General features: G+C 49.7%; 3 protein-coding genes across 3 annotated transcripts; 1 reads left to right on the plus strand and 2 right to left on the minus strand.

Annotated features, from left to right (window-relative positions):
• Positions 1 to 11,772: 11,772 nt before the first annotated feature.
• On the minus strand, positions 11,773 to 12,366 carry EI90DRAFT_3021235 (uncharacterized protein; the record flags this gene model as incomplete). Its single annotated transcript, XM_039057624.1, has 1 exon — positions 11,773 to 12,366. One exon carries the CDS (start codon positions 12,364 to 12,366, stop codon positions 11,773 to 11,775), a length of 594 nt encoding a protein of 197 aa, XP_038909579.1.
• A 1,712-nt stretch (positions 12,367 to 14,078) lies between these two features.
• Positions 14,079 to 14,971, minus strand: EI90DRAFT_3167791 (uncharacterized protein). Its single transcript, XM_039066304.1, has 3 exons — positions 14,760 to 14,971; positions 14,352 to 14,690; positions 14,079 to 14,303 (listed from the first exon to the last, which is right to left on the minus strand). Exons 1-3 carry the CDS (start codon positions 14,886 to 14,888, stop codon positions 14,097 to 14,099), a joined length of 675 nt encoding a protein of 224 aa, XP_038909580.1. The 5' UTR covers positions 14,889 to 14,971; the 3' UTR covers positions 14,079 to 14,096.
• A 1,868-nt stretch (positions 14,972 to 16,839) lies between these two features.
• Positions 16,840 to 17,451, plus strand: EI90DRAFT_3133615 (uncharacterized protein; the record flags this gene model as incomplete). Its single annotated transcript, XM_039064586.1, has 1 exon — positions 16,840 to 17,451. One exon carries the CDS (start codon positions 16,840 to 16,842, stop codon positions 17,449 to 17,451), a length of 612 nt encoding a protein of 203 aa, XP_038909581.1.
• Between the last annotated feature and the right edge of the window lie 3,871 nt (positions 17,452 to 21,322).

Here is a 21,322-nt window from a genome sequence, read left to right on the forward strand (position 1 = left end):
AAGTGGAAAAAGGCCTAAAACAGTTCTACCTAGAACTGTCCAAAGCAGCATCCCAGATGGTGACGCTGCCAGACCAGGTGTCCTTCAATGCCAGGTTCCTAAACTACATTCCCCTTGAATGGAAGAGGGAAATGATTGCTCATGATAGAATCAGAGCAGACTTCTCCTCAAACAAGGAGATGTAAAAGCAATATCTCATGTAGACGAGATAATCGATGGGCTGAAGATGTCTTCAGCCTACAAATCAGGTTACTATACCCGAACAACTACCACAGCAACCATGAGCTGCGGCAGAGCCCTCCCATCAGGAAAGAAGGGTGAAGAGCTGAAACCCAGATGGAAAGAGGATACATCCTCGAAGAACTTGAGGAAAACTGACCAAAAGTCAGTTCCAATTTGTGGCAAATGCGGCAAAATAGGGCAAACGAAAGATTGCCCAAGACACAATGTAACAGGTGATGAAAAACCAAGGCGCATAGCTGCCATGGAGATCGCGGCCTCAATGGAAGAAGAGTCGAAAGACTCATCAGATGAGAAACCAGAGAACAACTCTGGTAACTCCAAAGCATCAAGCTTCGAAGTAGAGGACCCATACGAAGGACCTCAATACTCACCCAACTCAGAGGGTGAGGAAGTCAACGTCGGGACCATAAGGATGGGCCCAATGTCAGTCATCGATCACAATGACATAAACTACAAAATCAAACTGGCTGTAGCACGCCAGTTAGAAAACATGGCAGACGAAAAAGTCGCCAAAGCCTTGGTAGAAGCACCAAGAAAAGACACCTTGGGGAAATACACCAAAGTACCCAAGGAAAACAAGGACAAAGGGAAGAAGGACCAAAAGTCCATCGAATCCCAGTCCCCCTTGTTTGATGCGAAATTCCGCATCTCAAAAGATGTGGGAAAATACCCTGCAAACAGACCGCTCTCAACAAAGAGAACGCTGACGGCTCACATAAAAATAGCAGGCATAAAAGCCTATGCGCTATTCGATAGTGGAGCTGAAATGGATGCTTTATTGCCGGACTTCGTCTGCACAGTCCACATCCCAATTCTCCAATTGGAGAACCCAGTCATCCTTCAAATGGGGATGAAAGAAACAAGATCACAGATCCTGTTTGGAACAAATGTGGACGTTGAGATCAATGGCCATGTAGAAAAACACTACTTCGATGTAATTAACATCAATATATACGATGCCATATTCAGCGCCCCCTGGTTAAACAAAAACCAGGCAAGCTTAGACTTCCGGTCCCACAAAGTGAGAACGGTGAACAAGGGCAACATAGACGCCCTTGGAATAAGCGAAGACCATGTGATGAGATCACATGGATGGAAAACTCGAGCAAGAGCTCGAGAACAACCAAAAAAGAAGCCCCCCTGACAGGGAGGCAGGATTGAAACACACCTCAGGGTAATCAAAAGAAAGTACCCTGAAGGTTGGCCCAATCCTAGTCCGGAAGGACTAGAACTTCCAGATGTACCACATCTGGAAGGCCTCTCCATGAACAACCCTGAGTTCGAAATACTCAGGGAGTGGTGGAGAGAGAAATTCGAAACTGTAATGGCACCAGCACCATTAGAAATGCCTCCCTTGAGGGAAGTGAACCACCAAATCCCATTGAAGGATCCAAACAAGAAATTTCGGGAAAACACCCCAAGATGTCCTGCAGCACTGCAGGAAGCACTAGCAACCAGAATAGATTGCTATGTAAAAGCAGGATGGTGGTATCCTGCGAATAGCAAGCGAGCATGCCTGCTACTGTGTATCCGCAAAGCAGATGGATCTTTGCACATGGTAATAGACGCGAGGAATCGTAACTCAAACACGATCCTTGATGTCACACCAATGCTAGACATGCGATTGATCCAAGAATCAGTCACCAGAGCAACATACCGATCCAAGATTGATATGTCAGATGTGTACGAACAAATATGCGTGGATCCAGACGATGTCCATAGGACGACATTTTCTACACCCCACAGGACGTACAACTCAAACACAATGCAGCAAGGAGACTGCAACGCTCCCTGCACCTTCCAGCGTGCACTGACCTGGGAACTATGAGGAGAAGTAGGCAGACGCCTACATGTCTGGTTCAACGATATATTCACCAGCACAAGCTCGGTGGAAAACCACAATAAAGCATTATTGTGGTTGTTCACTCGCCTGAAGGGGGCGAAATTCTACATAAGCCGGAAAAAATTCCAGCCATTTGCCCCAATCCTAGACGTTCTAGGAAGCCATGTGGACGAACAGGGCATCCATGCTCAAGCGGATAAAATGGAAAAAATCCGCAACTGGCGAGAGCCAGTAGACCACACAGGAGTCCTAAGGTTCCTGGGAATGGTAGAATATTCATGCCAGGCATCGGTGGCTACGCAGGACCACTGCAAACAATCTGCTCAAACAAGCAGACATTCAGGTGGACACCACTCCACCAGAAATGCTTCGACGAGATTAAACATCTAGCATGCAGGGCTCCAATCCTGAAGCCCATCCAGTGGAACCCACCGGAAAGCCTCTCAGAAGAAGAGAGGACTAAACTCCACATCTGGGTCATAACAGACGCATGCCCAGCGGGCATGGGCACATTAATTGGACAAGGCAAAAAGTGGCAGACTTGCCACCCAGCTGCATTCATGTCCAAAAAGTTCACAAACACACAATGTAGGTACTTCGCCTACGAGCTCGAGGCACTGGGTGTCCTCGAAGCACTCATGAGATGGCAAGATGATCTCATGTGTTAGAATGGGGCTGATACAGACGACTCCGGAGTGGAATCAGAGACTTAGCGTGGAGGGACCTTGGCCTCAGCGACTCAAGTGGAGCGCTGTGCCATTGCTGTTTGTCCATTTGGTCCTTAATTTCACAGTAGGTGAGCAGGAAGTCTCTAGGGGGCATTTCAGGTCAATTTCGGACTGAACCAAAATGAGTATGTACAAGCGCCGATATATATAATGGAGGGGGCAAAAGCACAAGGAAACAAAGGGGAACCGAATCGGAACGAAGACGTCTGAACAGGAACAAAGGGTAGAAGAAGCGGAGCGGTACCGAAGGTCATAAGGCAGGACCTGTGATATGTCTGAAAGGAGGTAGGGAGGGTGAGGCCCAGAGGGGCAGGAGGATGAGGAGAAGTGGGGATGATGACTAACTGGCTAGAATGGGAAGAAGCAGTAGTCCAAATAGGGATGAGGGGTAAACGCGAGAGATACATTACAAGCGGTGAAAGTGCCGAAGGCGATCCGCGAAGCTTGGAGGTTGCAGAGCTTACGGAGGTTACGGAGGTGGGGTTGAAAGTCCGAGGGATATTGGCAATGGTGTTTATGTAGTATGAGGTCACCAATGCAATGGACTAAGACCGAGGTGGAGTCAAAGTCCGAGGTAGGGACTATGACAGAGGCTCGGAGCAAAGGTACAAGCGGTGTCTGAGTACGAAGTACAGGACAGCGGTGGAAGGTTGTAACTTGGCGGAAGGGTGGCGGAGGAGTACCAGAGGGAGGAGAGAGGGGAAAGGTAAGGGGGAAGGAGTGGCGGAAAGGAGGGTTGTCAGGTCCGAAGGTGAATATCGGAGCGGATGGGGAAAGCGTAGGAGGATGATGGGAGGGTGGAGGTGTTGTGAAGGGGGAGCGGAGTAGGAGGAGGAGTAGTAGGAGGGTGGCGAGAGGGGCGGTGTTCGGTCCGAGGTGAGTATCGGAGCAGATGGAGATAGGGTCGGAGAGGTAAGGAGGAGTAGAGGTGGCGTGGGGGGGTAGAAGGAGGTGTGTTGCCAGGACCGAAGGTGAGTATCGGAACGGCAGTGGTAGGTTATGACTCCGGAGGTGAAGAGGGTGGAGGTCCGGAAGTCAGGTCGGGGTCGGGTATGCACAGATATGACATCATGGGAGGCCGTGAATTCACAGTAATCACGGACCACAAAGCTTTGGAATATTTCAAAGCGAAAAACCACAACTCAGGTAGACACCTGAGATGGCAAGCCTTTTTCGCAAGCTTCAATTGCGAAATAAAATACGTGGAAGGCCACAAGAACAAAGTGGCAGATGCACTCTCACGATACTATGACTCATCAATGGACGAGGATCTGCATTTCGATGACTATGTGTTGGTGGACATCCACCTGGACAAAAATGCAGAAGATATTATCCCTGACAGAATCGAGGAATATGAAGAACTGCTACTAAGCAGTACCCTGAGTAAAAACTCAGAGAGAAAGAGACTCGCAGCAATATGCACGAGTAATACCCTAGAGGAAGCTCTAGGGGGGAGCGATAACCTAGAGGAAACTCTAGGGGGGAGCGCCCAAAATGTGGAAGAAATCATAACTCCAGAGATCCTTTGAAAACAATTCGAAGAGAAAGACCTCATTGAGGCAATAAAATCTGGATACTTGAAAAGCCAGATCCACCGGGAAATCCTAGAGAACCCGGGGAACTTCAAAAACTTCTCCATACAAGATGGGCTGATAACCCGACTTGGAGAAGGAGGAACGACCCAAATAGTAGTCCCAAAAGGGAACTATGAAAGAAAGTCCATTTGAGGAATAATCCTCGAGAACATCCATGAAACACTTGGACACCTAGGATCCAAGAAAACAGTGGAAACCCTCCATCAACACTTCTGGTGGAAGTTGATGAGGAAGGATACCCACAAGTTCTGTAGGTCTTGTGGAACTTGTCAAACGACAAAGAAAAGCACCAGGAGAAATCCCGGAATGCTTCACCCACTCCCGACCCCGGAGACACCATGGTCGTCAATAGCTATGGACTTCACAGGTCCATTCCCAACAAGCTTGGGATATGATTACCTCTGGGTAATCATTTGTAGGTTGATGTCCAATGTCCACCTAATTCCAATAAAGACAACAACGAACGCACTAGAACTAGCATTTGTATTTCTTCGTGAAGTTGTAAGACTCCATGGTCTACCACACTCGATCATATCAGATCGAGATTCGAAATTCACATCAAAATTTTGGTGCGAACTACACCAAATACTCGGTGTGCAGTTGAAATTCACAACTGCATTCCACCCACAAGGCGACAGCCAAGCGGAAAGAATGATACAAAAAGTAGTACAAATACTATGTGCGATGGTTAGACCAGATCAACGCGACTGGGCAGCGAAACTGTCGATGGCGGAATTCACGATCAATGCGAGCTCGAACACATCGACAGGATTTGCCCCGTTCAAATTAATCTACAGCCATATGCCAAAGATGTGCCTAACAGCACCACTCTCGGACTACCCGGGAGTAAATGACTTCGCCCAAAAAGCGAAGGAAAACCTCATGGCAGCACATGACATGATAATACACAATTGCGCTGCCCAAACAATCCAGGCAAATAAGAAAAGACGAGCTTGCATACTTATCCACGGATAAGCTGAACCTACCCAAAGGAAGGGCAGGAAAACTAAAGCCCTTATACATAGGGCCTTACGAAATTCTGGAAACATTTCCAGAGACGTCAAACTACATCTTTAAGTTGCCACCACAACTTGAACAACGTGGAATCCACCCAAGATTCCACATATCCCGGCTCGTACCTCATGAGCCGAATGACCAAGAAATCTTCCCAAATAGGGAAGTAAACATATTCTACGATTTTGGGGAAGACCCCGATCGTGAAGCAGTAGTTCACAAAATCTTAAACCACGTGTGGGTTCACAATGAACTCTGGTTTAAGGTCAAATGGGAACTAGGGGACACCACATGGGAACCCCTAGGAAATTGCAATGACCTCATCTACCTGGACGAGTACCTCACCTTACAAAATGTAAGGGAACCAGAAAAACTCCCTATCAAAGAAGACAGGGAACTCTCGGCATCACTACGCCCCCAAAAACGGAGGTGGAGAAAGTAAAGCTGAGGGACGATGGGCGAGTAACTCGCCCGGACAGCCACACCATGTACTAGAAATCACATGGGCCAGGCAAGTAACTCGCCTAGACCATGTGAACCACAAACTCATGTGCAAAAGAACACACAACTGTGGCGAATCCCATGCACGCAAGAACGAAAACCCCTCCCACCACCATGAGAAACATAATGACGAAATGTCGTTCTCTGGGGGAGGCAACCCTTGGTTCGATCCAAACAAGCCACCGGACATCGAAATACGACAACCCAGAGAGCAAGGCTCCCTGGAACAACAACAACACCAGGCGCAGATAAGCGCCATGGACTACATGACGCATGCAGCACAAATGAGTGCCGTGAACCAACAACCATCCGCATTGCTAACAGGCACTGCATACCCCCAGCCTCCTCAGAGGGGCTTCCAACCATACATGGTGCAAACTGCACCGATGGCGCAACAAGCACCATTCCAGGGGCGGCATTTGCTGCTGCAGCCCCAGGCATACTCCCCAGGGAACTTCCCTGGCCAGATTAACCCCTGGATTGGCCAATTCGGCCCAGGTCCAACAACACCCCAGCCAAATGCAGGCTGGGAATCAGCCATCGCATCAGCCGTAGCTGCTCAGACAGGTCAGCTCCATGAGGAGCTGAAAGAAATGAAATCCCTCGTAGGAGGGAGATGAGGGAGCGACAGTGGCTCCTTGTCCAGACCGCCCAAACGGGCACGGTCTGATCACTCGAGGGCATCAGAAGACACCTGTGACCATTGCGCCCACTGGAGGTGCGAATACAACAGAGCATGAAGAGATGCTGAGGGCATCTTCGACTCTCTGAAAGACACAGAGAGAGAAGTTGATCTCCAAAAAAGGGAGATCGAATTACTGAAATGCGAGCTCAGAGAGGCACACACACTGGCAGACCTCGCTGCCAAACCCATCATGATGGGGGCCTCCCAGGGGGAGGGGATACGGTTCCGGGCCTCATGAGGTGCGACCCCACATGGGGACTAGCACATCAAGGGGTGGGGCACCGACTATCCCGCCACCCCATGGGCAGGCGACCCTGTCCGGGTTGCATAAGGGCAAACCCATGTCGAGGGGAAGAGGGAGAGCGGTAGGCAACCAATGGCAGACCCTAAAACGGGGACCACTGCCAGAGGCAGCGGGCCACTGAGTACCTCAGCACCCTATGGGCAAGCTACCCTGCAGGGAAGTGTCCACATGCTATACGAGACTGCCGAACTCAACAAGTTCGGCAAAGTCGAAGCTCCAGTTGATGTAACATTCAACCCCAACTTCCCCATGAGGAGAATAGCAGGGTCAGAAGTGGTGCACAACGCCGCATATGCTTGGTGGACAAGCATGAGCGGGAAAGAATGCATACACTGGTACGAACAGGCCGAAGCCGCCTTCAAAAGCGGCAAGGTACACAGAACCCTTTGAGATAAAGCGAAGGAAACCGAGAAATACTTCTTGGGACTCCCGAGTATTGCAAGACTCACGGAGGAGTATAATTCCCCGGAGAAGAAGGGAAAAATCTCCTGGGAAAGTCTAGGCAAAGCCACCTATCTAAAGTCTCAGTTCAAACCACTCAGGACTCCTGAGGAACATGTCATATCCATGCATACCTGATCCCGACCCGACTTCCGGACCTCCTCCTTCCCCACCTCGGGAGTCATACCCTACCGCTGCCCGTTCCGATACTCACCTTCGGTCCTGGCAACACACCTCCTTCTACCCCCCATGCCACCTCTACCCCTCCTTACCTCTCCAACCCTATCTCCATCCGCTCCGATACTCACCTCGGACCGAACACTGCCCCTCTCGCCACCCTCCTACTACTCCTCCTCCTCATACTCTGCTCCTCCTTCACAACACTGCCACCCTTCCGTCACCCCCTAGGCTTTCCCCATCCGCTCCGATACTCACCTTCGGACCTGACAACTCTCCCTTCCGCCACTCCTTCCCTCTTACCTTTCTCCTCTCTCCTCCCTCTGGTACTCTTCTGCCGACCTCCTGCCAAGTTACAACCTTCCACCGCTGTCCCATACTTCATACTTGGGCACCGCTCATACCTTTGCTCCAAGCCTCCATTATAGTCCCTACCTCGGACTTTGACTCCACCTCGGTCTTAGTCCATTGCATTGGTGACCTCATACTACGTAAACACCATTGCCAATATTCCTCAGACTTTCAACCCCACCTCCGTAACCTCTGTAAGCTCTGCAACCTCCGAGCTTCGCAGATCGCCTTCGGCACTTTCGCCGCTTGTAATGTATCTTTCGCGTTTTCCCCTCATCCCTATTTGGACTGCTGCTTCTTCCCATTCTAGCCAGTTAGTCATCATCCCCACTTCTCCTCATCCTCCTGCCTCTCTGGGCCTCGCCCTCCCTACCTCCTTTCAGACATATCACAGGTCCTGCCTTGTGACCTTCGGTACCGCTCCACTTCTGTCTACCCTTTGTTCCTGTTTGGACGTCTTCGTTCTGATTCGGATCCCCTTTGTTCCCTTGTGCTTTGCCCCCTCCATTATATATATCGGTGCTTGTACATACTCATTTTGGGCTCAGTCTGAAATTGACCTGAAATGCCCCCTAGAGACTTCCTGCTTGCCTACTGTGAAATTAAGGACCAAATGGACAAACAGCAATGGCACAGCGCTCCACTTGAGTCGCTGAGGCCAAGGTCCCTCCATGCTAAGTCTCCGATTCCATTCCGGAGTCGTCTGTATCTGCCTGTTCTAACAGAACATGCTGCAAGAACTGCAGAACAGGAAGCGAAAGCTTCCAAATACTGGGAAAGAGACGCAAGTCTCCACGCTGGACAACCAGCCCAACGACCACCCTTCCCCATGGGAAGAACGGTAGACCTACCATACTCCACACCTGAGCCAAGTAGCTCAGGAACACAACAATCTGCTCCCACCCAGGGAGCGCCCACTTCGTCGAGCCCACAGCCCGACAATGTAGCCCAGGCTATGTCATCGCATCCGACGCAGCAATCAGATGTCCAGATGAACAACCTGGAGGAAAACCCTCCTCCAGGGCAATGACTCCACCCTTGAGAAAAGGGAAAGTGACACGGTAATACACCATCGAGGCGCCTGTGAAAACACCTTCCCCCAACTTGAGGCCCCACACACAATACTGTATGTGAGGAACCGCAAGTAACATTGCGGAAATCTCCACTCTGCCAAAAGACCCACATCCACCACTGCTCATGTGTAAACACCACTTACACATGAACCCTCACGGAACAAGTGAGGAACAACAAAGACATACAACCTTTGGGTCGAAATTCATTTTCAACAAACTCCACTATTTTTCTCCCTGCGATACCCATGTATCACCATTCACTTCAAAGTAACAGCCCACACTCATTTATTCCTTAAACCCTCTCTCTCTCCTTCACCGACATGTATAAATTGGCCCACTTTAAAGTGGCGACAACAAAACACTCATTGATAATTCCAAACTCAATGTAAATCAATTATTAAAACTTTGTTTTATTTCACTATCAACCTTGTATGCATCGCAAATGCAATGCAAGGGGGGAGAATGTCAGGGCAATAGCCCCGAACCCCGAGTCACATGTAAATTAGATACATATAGTCACGTGGGTAAGCGGGAACCTCCGGATAACTGCTTACACACCACCGTAAAATACACATACTTGTATCACTTACAGCCTTGTGTGCTGAGCTACCCAAAGACCTCACAGTAAAGGTAGCGTTTCGTTGTTACTGAAGGTTTGCTCATTGCATCCAAAAGGGCCCATAGACTTCACAAAGAGGGATCTGGTTTGCTCCGAATCAGCTGACCAACGTCATTGAGTTGTTGGAGGGTGGCTGCACCTGCTGGCGACTCAATGCGTTCAGTAGGTCCAGCTTTATCATACGACATACGTAACTCAGCACCCTGACCGTAAGATGATCAAGATCAAGGTAATGCAGCCAAACTAAGAATGAGAACTAAGGATGAAGCAGGGCCAGCGCCCTAGTGAGGAAGTGAGTGGTTCGCAGCCATGATAGACTCTCAAGATTGCACATGAGAATTTGATTGAAGATGGAAAGTAATTTCGCAGAGACCAGTGTTACATGCATAAGTTACAGGTCCCATTGCATTGCAGGGCAACTTACCACAAAGGGCGAGCCAGCATTTGGAAACTAAGCTGGGACCTGGAGGGGTTCCGCCCCGTAAAATAAAGTATTGAATGTCAGGTTCCACTGTAACACTTACAGATGTCACAGACACTGGAACTAGCTGACAATTGAAAGCAGGTTTTCTTGTTTCACACTGGCCAGTTGGTTCCAATGCCCTAATAGAGCAGGTCTGCTCTGGGGTCGACTGGTCAGCTGTTGCCACCTTTCTTTCTCGCTGACAACACTTTCGATTGCACCATCCTACCTCTTCCCCTTCCTTTAGTTGTCGCCCCCCCTCCCTGGCTTCCTCAAGTTACTCCACCCACGCTGTGAGTTGCCCGCCTGCTATGACACTGGCATTGGCCAAACAAGCTCATCGCAGACCTTCAGTCTGATCATACTAATCTCGTGAAGGTCATGGTCATCCATACTTTTATGAAAGCCTCTTTTCGTCGACTCAACAGGTGTTCCACATGTTGCAATCACACATGTGTTCCAGCCTGAGTTGCCCTGACCTTCCTCACTTTTACTTTTACAACCTTCCAGTTTTTTGTCTGCCACTTCCGCTTCAACATCATTCACCCTGGGTCGATGGCTTACTGCAGTGCAGCAGCGTCGAATGGTCAGTCTATATGTGGTACTTAGACAACACGCAACATACAGGCCAAATACGACTTTTTGGTCATCCTCTTTCCCCTCTTGCATTCTTCGATTCATCCCTAGAGAGGGCAATAGTGCGACACAAGAAGGGGAGATTTTCGATGTACACTGTCTTCGCCTTCCATCCAGAAGGAGTTCAAGTATCACACCAACCTGCAAGCCTTCAATGACCAAGGAGCTGATGTTCCTCGCAAAGCGATGGAGTTGTTGTGAGTGGCCATCATTGGCACCGCTTCCCTTCATTTGTATGTAACTCATTTAGCAGTGGGTGACAGCCATGTTCTGTTGGCCGACATGCATGTGCACAATATGCCCAGAGGAGAGATCTGCTCGTTCCAACTCCATTGGATGGGTCTGCAGATCGTCAGAAATACTAATCAGCACTCCTTTGGCTTCTAAAAAGAACCTTCCTTGCCTTGTTCACAATGGACTTGGAATACTCAGACTCCCAGCTTCAGGTGCAATCTGAACTCGTTTTCATGGCACTGCAGGCAGTGGCGTTCAAGTGATTTGGGAGGACACAATGTTCCGGCTGCATGGAGTGTCGCTTCCCAAATGTTGCTTGTGAGGCTGTGGCATTTCTCACCAGTTCGTAAGGGGCTCCACCATTATGCAGCTGAGTCATCATCTGCACTGTCCCTTGTCGGCACATACAGAAAGAGTTTATGAATTTGGATCCAATGTCCCACACCAGGTTAGTGCTTGAAGCTCTGCCTATACTCTAACTGCAGTTGGGACTCACAGAGTTCTCTTCGCAACTGAAGTCCGCAGCCATTCATCTGGGTTCAGGAACGTCTGAAAAGCAGGGATTCCGGGTTGGTTAGGGTTTGGGTGTAATTCCGATGCATCGTCATACCGAGAGACTGATTACATAAAAGTGTTATTTCCTCAACATGTCGAAAGCATAAAGAAAATGGTTTTATAAGAAGTGTTTCTCGAGAGATGGTTTACATTGGCAGCGTTACTCTCAGAATCATACTAATAGATGTGACTGCGTGTTCAAGTCGGAAGAGCACCATGCACGATATCCTGTTGTCATGAGTCACACAACCCCTGCTATTAATTATTAGATGGAATTGTACCGATTCTATCCTTCACAACAGGGCACCCCTCACAGAACAACTAGCTTGTCGTCTGTGTCACTCAAAATGACTAGCTCCTCTTCCGTGTCAGTCAGAATAACCAGTTTAGAGTCATGCCCAACACTCTGCACTTCACACATCCGTCCATCCTCTTCACTTTCCTCTGCCTCTTTCACCACCGCTTGACGCTCTCTGTCTCTGGCACTTCTTAGTCCACGAAGCCATTGGATCTGGCTGAGTCTGAACTCTGGGTTGAGAAGTACAATGGGAGCAGTGAGGTTGGGATCTGCACCCCTTGGGAACATCTCACCTTCCATCCACTTGCGGGTATTCCAAAGGCGATCGGATGCTGCGATCACAAGCCAGACTGCCCTTGAAAAACGCTTGAAGATCTGCTTCCGGACCAGTTGCACGTCTCTCTCAGTGATGTCCTGGTTCTCCTTGAAACTGCCCCACTCATTCCAATAAGCCAGGTGGGTCCAGGACTTGCCACCAGGAGGTGCTTGCACTCCTTTTGGGAGGAAGAAGAGCCCCAAATTCTTAACCCAGTCATACTGGTCAATGCGCTTCACCTTGCAATGCATAAAGGCATGTGCGAGATTGAAGTCCTCAAAGATGTCCATCGTGGCTGACCTCTGCTCTGAGTCGTTGAGGCGAATGTGAGCACCCCGCCCACCTTTTACCCCTGGAGATTTTATAAAGACATCAACTGGGAATGTTCACCAAATATCTTTGAGCATTTGTTGAATATCTTGGCTGCCTCGGGAAACCTGTTGTTGGAATGGGAGGTCATCCCCGTCATCGTGGCCCATCCTCAATGTTGTTCTGTGGAGTCTACTGAGATTGAAGGGGACCTCCTCCGCTCCTTCAGGTGCCTCATCAACCAACATCGTTGGCCTGTTGGAGCATACCACATGGTCTGGGTGGGAGGTGTGAATGAGTTGCAGGTTGGAGACCTTTTGCTTCAGCGTGTAAAGGTCATACTTGAGCAGTACAGGCCAGCATTCACGTGGGAGCCGATGCCAGTGTGACACTTCGAATCGGGGGCAGTCTGTGTGTGGGTGGAGAACCAGCCTCCGAGTCATGAACACCCCAAATGGCACGTAGGAAAAATGCACAAGTCCTTGGCGACCTTGCTCCTGCTCTCCATCCTCATCTCCATCCTCATCCTCATCCTCATCTTCTTCGTCACTGTCATCATCCTCGTCGTCATTGTCATCTTCTCGCTGCTGCTGCCGTTGTTGAGGCTGTCGTCGCTGTGGCTGCTGTCATTGTGACTGCTGTTCTGTGTCCCAATAGTGCATGTCTGTACAAGGTCTATTGAAGTTTGGTGGGAGGATGATTGGCTTCCCAGTGAAGATGTTTTCTTCAGCATCCGAAGTGTGTGGGAGGGCATAGTCTCCAAGTTGTCTGAATGCTTGACCTTCATGTGGACGACTGTTAAGCGAGTTCATCATCCAAAGTATTGTTGCCCGTAAGGCAAGGGCTTCTTCCCTGGTTGCGTTGTTGCCTGAACTGTTCTGTTGCCATCGGATGACAGTCCACAGTTGTCAGGGCACACCTGCCTGACCCGGGTCCACCCGGACCCACCTGGCCACACCACACCCACTCCCCACTGTCCATCCCCCTCCCCCCTCCTTCCTCCCTCTCCTCCCCTCTCTTTTCTCTCTTCCTTCCCCTTTCTTTATTTCTTTCTTCTCATCTTCCTCTTCCTGTTTATTTCTTTCTATCTACACGGACCACCTTCCTTTGTATCGATGTACTATTGACCTGTCCGGCCCACACACCCCGGACGGCTTCCCACTGTGCCCAGCACGCGCGCATGCAGCAGACGCTCTCGGGATCCCCCATGGGGACACCCGGATGCCTGTGGCTGCCCCCGAGGATGATGTGACACTCGTCATGTGACTCAAGCCGCATGTACATAAATGTACCTGAAGTGGGAACCGAAGAAGTAACCTTCTTCTCACATTCTCCACTTCAGGTAAGTAGTATAGTTTTCCCCTTGAATAATAATAACACATTCTCCACTTCAGCCTGAGTGGCCAGGGACCACTGTCCTGGATCGGGCCCACCAGTACGCACGCCCGCTCCACACCCCACGATGGCCTCAGTGCCGGGCATTACCCCCGGGCCCTCTCGACCCCGGACGCGTCCCTGACAACAGTGCTAATAAACAGACGCGCTTGAATTCCCTAGAAATGGTGGCCAATTCACCTCCACTGGTCTGCAAGAGCAATAACACTCACCATATCACTTTGGGAGGAATGACTAATGCTGCACAGAACAGTATGTTAGAGGAGATCAACGTCAGCACCACATGTGCCTTGGTGATCTGCACTCATGCTTCATATCAGGCAGCACCAGTGTAGCGTTCCTCATATGCCTTGAAGTACGTATTGTACATCCCCTGGAACCAAGAATCTTGCCCTGTGAGGATGACAGCATCTGCCTCTGCAGAGTTGGTGACTCCCTTGCGAGAGAGTCTGTAGGTCAGTGCCTTGTCTGTGTGATAGACATTGAGGTACTGAGCCCCATTTTGGTTTTGCCTGACAGGCACCTGAAGATGTCTCTGTCAGTGGGACCAGGAAATATTTGGCCAACATACCTCATATCGGAAGCCAGAAATCTCAGTGAGCTGGGCTACAAGGTCACGCTTGTAATTCTTGTGCAAGGGTCTAGTATGTGCATGCAAAATGGCCTCATTCCAGGTGGGGAACATCTCTTGTAGGATTAGGTGATGGGCATCCATATGCCAGAAGACTGAATTGTCTGTTGTAGACACTTCCAATCCAACGTCGACATAGCAGGCATTGAACCTGTCATTTGTCACCATCATCTCATCCAAATCTAGACCACCAGCCATTTTGCGCAATTCCACTTCCGACCACACCTCGAATTCCTCCGCTGGCTCTGAAGGCGCTTTGGCAGCGTGGCGACATGCATCCTTGTGACCATGCACATCAGTGAGAAAGAAGGCATGCCGACCCCAGGGATATGTGCCAAGGAGACGCACGATTTCATCACCAAAGAGTGCAGCATCATCGGAAGCGACCAGTACGGATCCAAACGAAAGCCCTCCACCAGAATGTGAGCATTGAAACATTTCGGTGCGGTAAGATGGGGGCCATGAACTCTTTGTCATTGGCTGTACTGTGAGCGCTGCCAGTTTGATGACTTGACTTGCTGATATAGCGTGGCCATCTGTTCCTGTGTAAGTTGGGGGCCTGTCAGGGCACACCCCACCTGACCCTGCGCCGCGCTGCCCTACTCCGCTCCCCCACTATCACTCCCTGTTTCTTCTTTCCCCTTTCCTTCTTTCTTTCTATTTCCGTTCCATGGTCGACTTCCCCTTCTCTATGTATTACTACACACTTAACCCCGCTCCCCCGATCGCCGCGCCCACCACGCGCATTCCCACTCACAGAGCGGCACACCTCCGGGATCTCCCACAGAGATACCCAGGGGAGTGCAGCTGTGTGTGGGGATGACGTGGCTCCTCCCATGTGACCCCAGCCGCATGTATATAATAGCACCTGGGGTGGGAACAGAAGAAGCAGCCTTCTTCTCAACTTCCCACTTCAGGTAAGTACTGTAGCTTCCCCTTTTAATGATAATTCAACTTCCCACTTCAGACTAAGTGGTCGGGGACGCTCACCCCACAACAGGACCGCCGCTACGCATAGCCGACATCTGTCCCATCGAGTCCCTTGTGCTGGGACCTCACCGCTTTCGGAGCTGTCCCTGACAGGGCCATCATGTTCCTCGGAGCTTAGACCAAGGAGGAAGAGGCTAATGGTGATGCGTTCACCAATGGATGCCAAGCCAACGTTGGGGATCTTGTGTAATTTTGCCTGGGAAGCATAGTTTTAGTCTAGGTAAATGTGTTCTAGAGGCAACTGCTTACTGTTGTACCTGGATGGAAAGAATACTGGAGATGGAGGGGCCACCTGATAGTGTGTTTGAACTGAGGGATGGGATAGACGCTCAGTGCTCTTCTGATGTGCCCGAGTGTCCGTGAGATGTGTATGAGGGAGTCAAAATCCCTTGTCAGTGTGAACTCTGTGTTATCGGGGGGCACATATGCCAGAACATCAACATAGGCTTGCATGGCAAGGTCCGGGTGTCTGCCAGATGTTGCAAACTCAACCACTCTTGCATCTGAATCATCCTCATTGTCCCCTTCACATGGCTTCAAAAGAGACCGACATTCCCAAGTGAACTCTTGGAGTGTATAGAACTGAAAATCCAGGAGTTCATTTGCATGATCACGTGGGGGCATTCTTTGTTGATCCGTGAGAGTGGGGCTGTTGGAGGGGAATTGAAGGGAGAGTTGACAACCCATCCTTATATATGTGTCATGATGTAAGCCAATCTGCCCCACATGCTGGTTCCTCAACATGAGGATACCCTATTATACATCTGTACAGCCACACAACTCAAATGTGATATGCATTGACTCTGTGGAATCACATGTTAGTGTTCACATGGTTGCAGAGTTGCCCCAAGCATTGCCTTATTTTCCTATCGACACGGTACTGCCAGCACAAGGTCTGTTCCTCCAAGTGTGGCATTGCCATTGCTCATGTCACTGTTTGTTCCTTGACATGAGCAACAGCCACTGTCTGTGTATGTGTGGCTGTACAGTGTTGCAATAGGCTTTCCTCACGTTGAGGAATGAATAGTGCAATGAGGAATGAGGAATACCACACCAGAGGAACAGACCACTGTTTAGTTACGACCTCAGCTGTATTGTGGGAGTTGTCCGAGTTTTATTGTCATATATTGTCATATTGGTTCCTCTGGAGCCACCTCCATCCTGTCATGACATGTGTGGCAACATGACACGTAATTTCAGTGGATATGAATCATTCCTGAGTGTGACGACCTTGCTAAAGAAGACCTTGCTAACAATGACCATGGCATCTGGCCAAAATCAGATCTCAGGGTTTTCATCCAGATGCCGGCAGTCCACAGCAGTGTCCCCATGCTGTGATGAAAAATGCCGTAAGGATTTTGATATGTCTATGTCCAAACTCCCCCCTACAGGTAAACTACCAAAAACGAACTACCTAATCCACCAAGGTAGTCCTACGATGCCTCAACTTCCAATTGTAGGCATAATGCCCATATTTTGGGGACTTGGGGCGAACTTTGATGTGGACCAACATCTTCGTCTCCCTTTCATTGGTGCAATCTGGAGGCAGGCCACTCAGCTCCAGTTGGGACTCTTCCCTGACAGTGCTGCGCTCATCCCGGAATACATTGGCTGGACTCACTCTGAGATGCAATCTGTGCAGCGGCTCTTTGAGGTTGCAGGCAACAAGTCTGCTGATCAAATCGGAATCCTCTTCACATCTCAAACGCACCCAGAACTGGCGCCTGTGAAGAAACTCTGGAAGGATGCTTGGAAGAAAATGTCATATCCATACAATCCCGACCTCCACTCCAGGCTCCTGGAACTCCGAACTCCGACTTCCGGAGCCCTACTTCCCTTCCATCACTTTCTCCTTGCCGACTCCCAAGAGGTTATCCCACCTCCGGCTCGGACACCACCTTCGGTCCGACTCCGGGACATTCCGGGTCCGACCCCAACCTTGACACCTTCCAGACGAGTATGCAAAACCTATGCTCCTGACTCCAGACCTCCACTCCAGAATCCCGTTCGCGTCTCCGTCTCTGGTCTTAGCTCCGACCTCGGACTTTGACCCCACCTCCGCTTATACCCATTGTATTGGTTAGCTCATTCCATTTAATTGCCTTTGCCAATATTCCGGAGTTTAACTTCCGAGTTCGGACTTTCCGGACTTATTCCGGACCTTGCAACTATTGCATTGTCCATTTCAATTCTGCTATTCTCCCTCATTCCTATTTGGGCTGCTGCTTCCTTTCTATTCAGTCAGCTAGCCATTCCCCACTCCCAACCTCCTTCCTTCCTCCTTGGGCCTTGGCCCTTCATTCCTCCTTTGAGAAACACCATTGAGTCAAACCCTTGACCCTCGGTGTTGTTCCTCTTTCCATCTCCCTTTGTCTCCTTTCATCCTACCCTTGTTCCTTTTGATTCCGGACCCCTCCTTATATACAATGTACCTAGTAACTTGTAACCTCAGTCCGAAATCGACATGAATTCCCCCAAGAGACTTTCCCTCTGCTAGATCCGAAATTAGGGACCCCTAGGACAACCAGCAATGGCACAGCGCTCCGCCTGAGTCGCTGAGGCCAAGGTCCTTCCACGCTAAGTCTCCGATTCCATTCCGGAGTCGTCCGAGTCTGCACCTTTCTAACAGAAAATCTGGAAATGGCTAGATGGTTATAACCTCATCATTCAGCTCCTACATCGGAATGCCTGCCACCCTCACCAAATAATGATGCGGGAGGGTCAGGTCAAGTTCCCATCGAAACCTGTCAGCCTTGGCAACCTGCACCAGGACATTGCAAACAAAGTTTTTGGCCCTGAAATTTCTACAATCAACAGGAACGATGGCGAAATGATGATCTCCATGGATGTGATGGATGTAATCGACAAAATGGTTAGTATCATCTGGCACAATCTCCAGGTCCAGACGTCCCGCAGTCAAAAGGAAGCTGGAGAATTGCATGTGGAAATTCTTCGCAAGTATGATGGTATGTTGGAGGACCTCATTTCTACATCGTCACAGTGACACAACAAACACAGAAATTCGAGCATGCCTGGATGGTAATACGCCAGACAAACTCAATATGCCAAAGATTCATAGTTTCATTCGTTCATACTTGACATGGTGGGAGAAGGCCAGACTATTAATTGACAAACATTGGAGAAAGGAAATCATGGAGATGGAGACCTACATGGAATGGCTTCTGCATCACATGCGTGTTGAGGGTGCAGAGAACAAGCTTGTGGGGAACAAGAGTGTGTGACCCTTAGTAATGTTTTGTCTCATACTCACCGACGATTTGTAGTGGTGGTTGCAGTTACTGCAACCACCTTGTATGTCCTGCAGAATCTTGCCAATGACAAGCAACGTATGGATCTCGAGCGCTACCTTGTCAAGCTGTGGGATCAGGATGTGTACAGCTTGGGACCTGAAGACCTCAGAGAGGTGCAACTGACCAATTGCCTTCCCTCTGGTGGTCAACAATCATGGGGCATCGAAGACCTGGGCATCGAAGCTGCAAGAGGCTTTTCATTGGAGCAGCTCAAGGAAAAGCTTGGCCTCAATCTTGGCCACATACAATCTCGGCAGCTTGGTTTCCTGAACACGGAATACGATGTTTCGCAAATCTACTCTCCCTGGGATCGTGAAACCTGGAAGGACTATCGCCAGAGTGGAAACATCCAGCCTCTCCATCTTCAGGAGCAGCAATTAGATGGGCTCCACAGCATATACTCCATGCTTTTCCGGCCCCGACCCTCCCCAAAAACCGGCATCCTCATTGCTGACACTATGGGCATTGGGAAGACTGCGTAAGCAGTGGTGTTGATTTGGTCATCTTGGGACTATGACTAAGAAGTTTTCTTCCAGGCAAGCACTCGGATTCATTTCCATGGTTATGTCGCGAATCGCAGCACAGAAACATCACAACATGAATCTCCCTGATGGATCGATCTATGGTGAGCAGCGACCACTCCAATACCTCAAGGGGAACATACCCTGATACATTTTCACCATAGCTGAGTGCCCCTTCCCAGTTGGGTCAAAGGATTCCAACGTACACTGTGGTCCACATGTGGTAATCTCTTCAGTGTCCCTGATGGAGAACTGGATGCAGGAGATTCGAACCTGGTTTGCACCTCAAACTGTGGATGTGTTTCTGTACTCGTCCAAGTCAGCCAATGGATTCTGGGCAGGCAATGGCCCCTGGAACGCCTCACAGTTGCCACTGGAACAACAGATTGTTGTGGTTTCTGATTCAGTAAGATCTTGACACGTCTGAATTTCAGATACTCACCATCCTATGCTGCCAGCTGTACAAGAAAGAATTTTTGCGTTTTTTCAACAAGCCCTCATCCCCTTCCCATCCTGGAATGAAGAGCCAACCGGTATGGGAATGTCCATGCTGCCGCAATCCAAATCAGTCCACAGATGGGAGCATATTCTGTCTCAGGCCCTGCACCTTCATCGCGGATGAGGTGCATGTGTTTCGCAAAAATCCGGCAGAGTTGATACCCATGCATGAATGCTCACAATTTGTCATCGGGATGTCTGGCACACCACTCATCACAGAGCCCCAGGTAATCACATCCCATTCCTCAGAGCGACATCGTGTCTAACCAAGTACAGGATTTGTTGAACCTTGGATACTCGGTATCCCCACCTTCATGGACCTTGCCGTCACCTCCAAACAGTGGGACACTCAGAGGAGCATTGCATCTATGCAAAGAGCTTTAAGCAAGAGGTGCAAGGCAGACTTGGAGAAGGCGATGGAAATGGGAGATTTCAGCACCATCAACTCCGATGACACTGCCATTGGTTACCGTGCCCTAATCCATGAGTCCATCATAGACCTCAAGAAGCACTTCAAAGGGGTGATTCTGCATTGTTGTCTGGAGTCCAAGCGTCGTGATGGGACTCTTCTTGTTGCATTGCCACCTCTCGTCCAGATCCAGGTGTGGGTGAAGTTGGGTTCAGCACATGAGAATGCACTGTCAGGCATAACGAAGGCAGCAGTGGACAAGTTAGTATTCTCTTTCAGCACTTGATACAGGTATTCACCCTGCCACCTTCAGTGGCACCATGGGACAAGAATATGGCATAAGTGATGTTAGTTGTTCCCGTGGAGTGTACTATGGGCTGATGACACAAATCAGAGATTTCTCATCAGGGGTAGGAAGGGGACAGATCACTGTGTGTCCTGTTCTTGCGGCATGTCAGCACCAATTTTTGGGTCCCTGGAAGAACACAACGGTGGGTTGGAGCACTGTGCCAAGTGGGAAACTGCACTGCAGATCATCAAGCATGACTGCCTTCGTGATGACATCCCCCCCTGCACCGTGAATGAGGCTGGGGAGATCCAGATTCCTGCACTTTCTCCTGGTGCAACTGTGAAGCCTACCCAGAATCAGAAGATCACCGTGTTTATGGAGTTCAAATCCAATGCCCCAGCCTTTGCCTCCACCATCCATGTCAAACTCAACATCGGTGCCCTCGTTCTGGATGGGGACAAGGATGCATCGGTCCGGTTGCCTATCATTGACAAGTGGAGGTGTGGCGAGGTCGTGAATGGGCTGCACATTAGGGTCCTGATCTTTACCAATGTTCTGAAGGCTGGTGTGAATCTGAGCGCTGCTGATCGATTGATTCTTATGGTGAGTCCCTCTCAGTGCATCAACATGTCATCCTTCTGCTTGACATTCACCTACCACTAGAATTCCCAATGGAGCCAGCAAGATACAGATCAGATCATTGCTAGAGTCCACAGGCAACCCCAGAAATCACCCGTCCATTGCTACCATATGTGCACGGTGAACTCTGCTGACACGTTCATGCTGAATACATCCAAGCATAAGGCACTCCAGCTTCAGCTTTTCACTAACCAGGCGGACAGAGAAGGTAAAGTCCTTTTTTGATCGTCCATCAGATTCTGAGACATACATAC

Source organism: Cantharellus anzutake (assembly GCF_015039405.1).
Source record: "Cantharellus anzutake strain C23 chromosome Unknown EI90scaffold_105, whole genome shotgun sequence".
Lineage (NCBI taxonomy): Eukaryota > Fungi > Basidiomycota > Agaricomycetes > Cantharellales > Hydnaceae > Cantharellus > Cantharellus anzutake.

What these genes read in the sequence shown, in the direction of transcription:
- EI90DRAFT_3167791 (XM_039066304.1), bottom strand. Translation starts at nt 14,888, where the DNA reads ATGACAAAGAGTTCATGGCCCCCATCTTACCGCACCGAAATGTTTCAA. An exon ending in CACTCTTTGGTGATGAAATC is followed by an intron (nt 14,691 to 14,759) that starts GTGCGTCTCCTT and finishes CATGGTCACAAG; the next exon opens with GATGCATGTCGCCACGCTGC. An exon ending in TTTCTGGCTTCCGATATGAG is followed by an intron (nt 14,304 to 14,351) that starts GTATGTTGGCCA and finishes AGACATCTTCAG; the next exon opens with GTGCCTGTCAGGCAAAACCA.